The sequence below is a fragment of the Pomacea canaliculata genome, linkage group LG3 (genome assembly GCF_003073045.1).
Source record: "Pomacea canaliculata isolate SZHN2017 linkage group LG3, ASM307304v1, whole genome shotgun sequence".
NCBI classification, from domain to species: Eukaryota; Metazoa; Mollusca; class Gastropoda; order Architaenioglossa; family Ampullariidae; genus Pomacea; species Pomacea canaliculata.
Genome location: NC_037592.1, coordinates 7028312 through 7036485, shown reverse-complemented (window position 1 = coordinate 7036485; position 8174 = coordinate 7028312). Strand labels below are relative to the sequence as shown.

The 8174-nt window shown below is 36.6% G+C and overlaps 1 protein-coding gene across 11 annotated transcripts in view; it reads right to left on the bottom strand.

Moving 5' to 3' along the window:
- The window catches only part of LOC112558503 (liprin-alpha-1-like), a 63350-nt gene that overhangs the window by 15074 nt on the left and 40102 nt on the right, over nt 1-8174 (bottom strand). For 8 of the 11 annotated variants that reach the window (XM_025228973.1, XM_025228968.1, XM_025228969.1 and 5 more), the window contains 7 exons: nt 8031-8118; nt 7767-7848; nt 7185-7385; nt 6703-6878; nt 6280-6377; nt 5647-5822; nt 5105-5173 (listed from right to left, as the gene is read on the bottom strand). In XM_025228973.1, the coding sequence (XP_025084758.1) occupies nt 5105-5173; nt 5647-5822; nt 6280-6377; nt 6703-6878; nt 7185-7385; nt 7767-7848; nt 8031-8118 (890 nt within the window). Of the gene's footprint in view, nt 1-2290; nt 2314-4160; nt 4235-5104; nt 5174-5646; nt 5823-6279; nt 6378-6702; nt 6879-7184; nt 7386-7766; nt 7849-8030; nt 8119-8174 lie in introns of all 11 variants that reach the window. The other 3 variants (XM_025228976.1, XM_025228978.1, XM_025228977.1) reach the window with 3 other exon arrangements.

Sequence of the window (8174 nt, the reverse complement as noted above, 5' to 3'; positions counted from 1 at the left end):
GCACAGTCTTCACTGTGGATTTCAAACACTTTGCTGAGGTGTTTTAACTGCAAACTTAAACATTTTTAACTCAGAAATACTTAAATTTTTTTAACACAATAGAAGGAAAATGCTCTGTGTCTTTTATCTGAATTTTATGAGTACACAATATACACACAGCTGCTACAATAAGCCATCAAATGTTTTAGTGCAGGTGTGGGTAATATCTGGCCAGCCGGCTCTGTAAAGCCCACAGAATCATTTGATCTGTTCCTGCCAAAGCAGCCGCAGGTAGAACTCAACAGTCAGTAAATCTAAGAAATTTTTTCATAGCAACGTCTGTAATTAGTGAATCATGATAATAAGGTAAATTTTGAGGGACACACAAGGAACGCCCATTAGAGGACAGACAAGTACATGATGGGACAGATGCATATGCTTCTTGTTGGTTGCCTGTGTTGTGTGCCCTGATGTCTGGGATGGAATGACTGTCTTGGCATGGTCTGTGCATGCCCATGAAGACTAAGTTCATTACTGCTCTGTATATCTTCTGAACAATAAAACAAGCTGTGAATAACAATTAACATGTCTATTGCAGTCAAGTTTCACTGGCAGTGAAGAGACTTGATAAGGACTAAATAAAAGTTGTCCAGTGTCTTTGCTGCAAGCAAAACCTAATCCCCGTATTCAAGTAAATTACACATACTGATGTTCTGAATAATTCTGTTAAACAAATTTGGGTTTCAAAAGATTCGTTTACTTACAGTCGCATCTAGAACAGTGTTTTTTGTGTGTTGGTTCCATACAAAAATGTTAATGTCTACTTCAGAAGTTCTTTTGATTTCGAACTGTGTCATGACTGGCACTCCTGCAGTTCAGTAATAGATTGATTCCCATTTAATCAACTTGCATTTGGAAAACAAATTGGATAAAAAAATGCCATATGTCGATAAATCTGCAAATTATGTATCTCGCCTATAAGTATGCTGCGAATAATTGAAGAAAAACAGATATAAACTGTAGCTCTGATTCTGTTTCCCAGTATACATTGAAACAGCAAATAGCATTTCAAATTGACCTCAACAAGAGAGAGTCCACTGCCATTTTTCAGCTATTTTGTCAACGCCATTACATTTAACCTACAACACTGTGATGACTTGCCTTGTCTAATATGATTTAAAAATAATGGATCTTTATCCTAAGACGAAAGAGTTGCACCTATACAGAATAGCAGAACATTTACAATGACAGTTAAAAATCACCTCACTTGGCTGCAAATGGAAGAAATGATCATTTATTATATAGCATTTTAATTCAATTCATTGTGTATGAACATGCTTTAGGTGTGCAATAATCAAGATACAAACAGCAAGATAAATGCTACTGTCACCAATTTTGTGTTAAAACTTCACCATAACCACCAACACCAACACTAAGCTCACAGGCGGTTTCAGTATCCAATGCTGGCAGCAGCACGCAGGTGGTTAGGCAAAAATTTGCGCACGCATAATTCACTAACAGCATCTGCATTTTATGTCTGTGTTGTCTAAAGCCCACAAGCTTAAAAAAAAAAAAAAAAATAAAAAAGATAAAATTAAAGGAAGCCAGTTAGCTGTCAAAAACTGTGTGCATGTGTGTGTTCAAAAGACAGAAGAAAAGAGAGCGAGGATGGCCAACAATCTGTGGATGGAGGACGCGGTGTCTGCATACCTGCAATTTTCTAGTGTATGTCACATGTATGTTCAGCATCTGAATAATATGAAATAAATTTGAATACTAACACAGACTTTCTCTTATTGGTTTTAATGGGCCAAAGATAAACTTTTAACATTAAAAAAAAACTGTCAACATATAACAGCTGGATACCTTGAAAATAAAAAATGATCGCAGCAAAGATTTTTTGTTTGTTTGTAATGACTTGGGACACAGAAGTGAGGTAGTCACAGTACACAGATAAGCTCTGGTAGAAAACTAAAGATTGAACTAAAAAACAAGTACTAAATCAGGAGCAGTAGAACTTTAATGCAATACACTAGGGCAAATCAGAAGGCAATTGGCATTAAAGCCAGCTAACAAAAGAATCTGGCAAATCCACACAAAAAAAGGGAAGAGTGATTTAAAATAAAAAGCTTTAGATGTATATATGTGGAGAAAAAAAAAGCAGGAAAAAAAATCCACACACTTTACCCAGTAGAAAAAGCACATCTCAAAATTGTGCAGGTAGAAAAAAAGGAGAGTAATATCACATTGAAAGAAAGGAAAAAAAAAAACTGGATACAGGAATATGATGGTTTAGCACAGAACTAGTTACCTCTGTAGTAGCTTTCATCGAGCCTGGGAAATGAAAGGAAGAATTGAAAAACCAAGGTAAGATGAATAAGCCACAAAACAAAAGTGACAAGTCTCAAATAAACTTTACACAGCACAACATCTATCTTAAAAAAATGTTATCCATTTTCTGCAGTTGTCTTCTCTTTTACGTTTATGTTAGTCCTGAGAATTCTGTAAGATACTTATTGGTGAGAAGTGTCTAGCATTCAATAAATTCAAGTCATCAACCCTTTCTTGTGAAGAGTGCAGCCTTCTAAAATGATCTGTGGTTTGCTTTTGCACATAATTTACTGTTAAGAAAAACAACAAACAAGTTTTCAACCTACTCACCACTGGCACGATACCAGGTATATAATTCTGATACATTCAAAAGTATATCTTCTCAGGGATTTTGAAAGTGATGAAAAAAAAAAGTGATCGATAAAAAAACAAAATGTTGTCATATTTCTCCTCTAATCCTTTTTAAAAAAGTGGTATTAAATTACAAAGCCAGGTTATCAAGAGCTTTGATGGATTTCTGATGCAAAAGCAAGTTTATGCATTGGTAAAAGCTGTAAATTGCAGCATTATGGTTTAGAAGGAATCAACCAAAACATATTCCACATTTCTTACTTTTAAACTGCACTTTGAACATCTCAAGTTTTGCTTTCAGGACTGGGAAAAAAACCCCAAACAAAAACAAGAAAGGGCTGATAGCTTGCTTCACATCTTGCATGGCTTATAGGATCTGAAAATTACCACTTAGATCACCAGCACAAGCATATTCACTCATGAATTACTCTGCATGTCCACACAGGCAAATAAGTGTGTTACATTTTAGTACAGCTTTGCCACATTAACGCATTAATATTATCGCCTGCATCCTGAACTTTCATTCCTCAAGTGGATATCAGAAAAATATACTATTACTCATAATGCTGGTAGTATGGCACCAGAGATGCAGCCACAAACTATATTGCACGCATAGACAAATGGTTAATAGGAGTCAGAACAAGCACTACAACTGAATACAATCGCCTGGGAGACTATATGTCAATCAACATTAACAGCCAGAAGGTCATTAAGAGTTTACTCAGGTCACAGAGACAAGCTTTTTTAGTGGAAAGTGAAGAATAGGAAGAAACCACAATAAACATGCAGCTTGTGAGTGCATGACGCTCTGACACCGCCCAAACCCCCTGCCACCAGACAGCCCTGTCTTTGCAGCCTCGCATTGCCAAGCGCCTTGCCAGCATGACCTTTTTTTTTTTTTTTTAAAGATGTAAACTTTCTCCCTTGCTCTTGGGTATGCACAAAACCATGCAGCAATTAGAAGTGCAGCATATTAAGTATTATAACAGACAGTTTTAAAAACAGAAGCTAAGGGTACAGTGAAGAATCTGTGACCTAGCAACATAGATAGATAAGAAGACAGACTACAAAAATAGCTTTTAAAATAGAACCAATTTTACTTTCAAGAATAAAACTGACAAACTACTCAGAATGAGATACCTCCCCTCCCACCACCAATTGTTTATGATGTGTTCTCCAAAGAGTTGTTACATTCATGCAGTCTAACTCCAAATGCATCTTTCTATAAATTTGTTTCTTTGTATAATTTGCATTTCCTCCTAATGAAAAGACTACTATAAAACTCACAAATATATGTTAAGATTTTTATGCTCAACAAAAACAATCACTGTAATATTCAGATTACTTCTATTTGGTCCTCATTCTTAGATTACTACTGAAACATCTGTGTTTGTGTTAAACCTATGGAGTAATAGAAAACTCCAGACACATGCCAGTTACAAGTTTATCAGCTCGAATCCAAGCCATGCACCTTTCATATCATTTATATGTTTATTTACTTTATATCTGTATATTTTATTTACTGCTCCGAAGTATCGGCCACCTCATGTCCACATGGTAATTCTTGTCCAAACTGGAATTGGAAGATGGGGTTTAAGGAACAATGATTGTTGTAAACATTTGACAATACAATCTGCTAAAGTCTGGGCTAGCTTTCTCCCTTCTCTTCTCTGTGAACATCTTATAGCTTGAATTTACACTTGTAATGCTTAGCTTAAATTTCTTTAAAAACCACCAAAATTATTTACTTTCTAAAAAGAAATTATAAGCGTTTTGAATCCATCTGACTAACATGCAGCAAGTTGATAATGGGTTTTTTAAATGTCAGTGTAATGGGTTAGGCAAGATCACAAAGGACAGCACAATGCCACAAGCTGTCACAGACTGCCTCAACATGCAGGCTATGAGAGCAAGAGGGAAAGAATAGCAGGGGTTGGGTTGGGGGGGGGGAGAGGGGTAGAGAAGAGACAGTGACAGTTATTTGCTTACAAGAAAAAACATTAAGTCTGTGGTCAGTGGCAGTGTTAGGTCTTAAGTAATGACGCTAGTGAGGAATGGAGAGATGCTAAAGGGAAAGAACCAGATGTGGTCTGCAAAGCCAGGTTGTTTAGGGTCAACTGAACATTAAGGAAGCACATGGTAAACAAAGCAGTTGACAAAAGAGCACTGTACTGGTGGTACAGCAGATCATGGAACAGTTGGAATGAAGCATGAGGGAAGAGGGGTGGGAGTTAAAACTGCTGTGACAGAGGATATGAGGTGAACAGATCACGAGGCTAAGTGTTGAAGTGATTATATAAGGCTGAAGGTCCAGGATGGGGCAAAGAAAGACAAGGCAAAGTCAGAAGACAAGATTCAGAATGGATTATAAAACTGTCAGCAACAATGAGAAATGAAGGAATGGACTAGCATCAATGTTCGGATCTGAAGGGGCTTCTCTCACCTCATCCAAACGGCGATCTGTTCCTCTTGCCAGAAGATTATTAAACTCTCGTTCCAAAACCATTCTTGCCTGTGGGTTTTGGAGCAAACACAATAATTGTAAACATGACAAGTGTGAGTTATTTTACCTCCAACAATTCAATGTTTATCACAAATATTATCAAAGAGCTAGTAAACTTGTCTGCAAGAAAGACAAATATTTATCAAATTACATCTGCATATAATAGGATTAAATAAATGAATAACAACAACAGAAAAAAAATATGAATTTCACTGAAAACACCATTAGCCCTATACAAGGGGATTGGGAAACTATACACATTAGAACAAATACTCATGATGTCAAATTAACACATAACAAATATTATATATAAATGAACATAGACAAATAGATATCAAGATATTAAACCTTCTGCAAGCAAACAGACACAAGTTAATTTCAGGGAAATGGGTAGGGAGAGACAGAAGTGATCAGGAAGTAGGCCAAGAAAAAAAAGTGAATGATAGTACATGCACAAAAGTAACAAACAGCTGTTAGGTCACCTGTGTGTTTTGCGTAGGTATTTGTAGGGCTAATGCTAGGCTGTTGTGGTCAAAACTCTCATCAAGTGCTATGAGTGCCCCATGAACACCAGATTCGATCAAGTTGTTGGCGTACTCCCTTAAGTTGATGGCCTGCACCCATTTGATCACCCTCTCGTTTGACCAGACCAACACATCTGTACACATTTTATGGAGCAGCATATTTAACACCAGCTATGTGAGCCGTTTATACAACAAAGAATTTTTATTTTAAAGTAAGCAGCAGTTGGTCTTGTCAACACCCTTTCCAGCCCAAGAAATGTTCCGCAAAGCTCTTTAAAGGTTTGAGTTAGAAAAAATTGCTAAAGCTAGCTACAAAGAGTGCACCAAAACTAAGACATGGAAACTTTTAAAAAAAAAATTTTGTTGGAAAGTCATCAGGTGTTAGATGTGAAAGAAAAGAGTATTTGAAGATTTGATATCGGGTGTATTTATAAATTATGTAAATTATTTTATTATAATTATTTAAATTATAAATAAAGAGGTCACAAATCAAAATCTGATATAAAATGTCATGCTTCCAACACTTTTGAAAACCTTGAAAAAGTAAGTGATAAGACAGATTTTATAAAGCCATAAAATTCTCATGCTCACCTTTAACTTCGTTTGCGCTTTCTTCTCGTCTTCGTTCCAACTCTTTTCGATCATAATTGATCTTCTTCAAACAGTTGATACCATACTGCAAGCTTGTCCTTTATTACATAAAGAATGATAGCTATTCTGACTTGAAGTCAAATGTAAAAAACACTTCCATGGAATCCTCTAGACATTTCATATTACGCTCCCATCTTTGTGACAAGAAAACCACGATTTTCTGTGGTTTGAGCAATATGATTAGACACAGACCAGTCATCTGGTTTACCATCAGTCACTGATGAATACCTAGCATATACAGAAATACAAATGGACAGAAATGTTCATGTATAATAATACATGGAGCACACATACAACGCTAAAACAAAGACAGGTATCCATATAAATCCTCACATATTTTGCAGTATATCTAGACAGACATACCTGTGGAAACTATCGACCATCTTCAGTTGTCCGCGAAGGTCTTTCTTTGTCAAATGGTCAAGCATTCGAGCATCTACCAGACATTCCATGAAGTGTGACCGGTACTGTGGCAAACCTAAACTAGGAAGCCATTCCTTTCCAATCCACTCATGGTTCATGTCTCCAAATGCCAAAGTCTGTGAAAACAAACACATATGCACAGCTCAAGAAATATAATATTTACCCTATAATACAATTTAGTAAGGATAAATACATTAATTTAGTGTCAGCAATTCTCAGTCTTGCCTAAAATTATTTACCTGTATCTTCTTTTATTTTTATTTTAATTGTAATGCAAAGTGCTAGAGTACTTACAAATGCATCATGTTCATTTATTTATCTATTCCTACATCTATTCTTATATCTCTGCAAAACAAAGGAATACAAAAACAACAGCTGTGTAGACAACAAAAACAAATAGCATTGTATGCAAGGTCACTTACTGTACGAGATGTTTTTGGTGCAGATGGGCTAGTAAGTGAGACCATTTCCTGAATGGCTAACCGAAGTTTGAGCCGGTGAAGTGGGTTGGATATACCAATTTCTCGCTGGATCTCTGTGTCAGACAGAGCTGACATGATGGCACCACTCTTGACATTGGCACGGCAGGCTGCTACGTACCATGCTGGCATACCAACCCACAACTGCAACACACAAGCAGCAAAGAAGTGAAGAGAGAGAAAACATGCTGCAAGAAAGGATGGTGGAGAGCTGCTGATGGTCAATAGTCCAGAAATGATGGATAAGCAGGTCAGCAAGCATTCTAAGAACGTAAGTATTAGCTTTCAAGAAATAGCTGGCATGCAACAGAATCATGTTCTTCACAAATGTAAAGGCTGTTCTTTAAAAACTTTGTTTAGCCCCTTGGGTATCAGCATGTATAGGTGTAAGCACTTTCATTCTGTATTTTTCTTAATTATTCTGCACTTTAAGCATCTAGAGGTCCTGGATAATTGTTTATTTCTTGTGGTTTGGTGTTCTGCAAGGAACAAAAAAATATAAAAAAACAGCTTTGTAGTGCTTACCTCTAGCCAGGCCACAACGGTGGGTCCATTCCACAAAGCAAATGGGGTCGCTGCTTTCATAGCTTCTTCTAAGAGCTCATGTCTAAAGTAAACCCAAAACTTCATAACTTAATTCTCAATTCAATACCCTCACAAAGAGAAAAAAGACAAAGCCAAGTGTGAACCAGAAAGAATGTAAAAATGTCAGTATCTTTACAGGGAGTACATGAAAACACAGCAAGCTAATATAGCAAATCAAATAGCAAACAATTTTTGCAGACTCACTTCTTCTTCATTCTTCGGTCAAACTCGGACTGCCCTAGACCAATGGCAAGGTCAGAAGCACTGGCATCACCTCCGTCTCCATAGGCAGCTGCTTACAAAAGAAAATAATAATGTTCAAGAAACTAATTCCTTTGAATCTCCTAA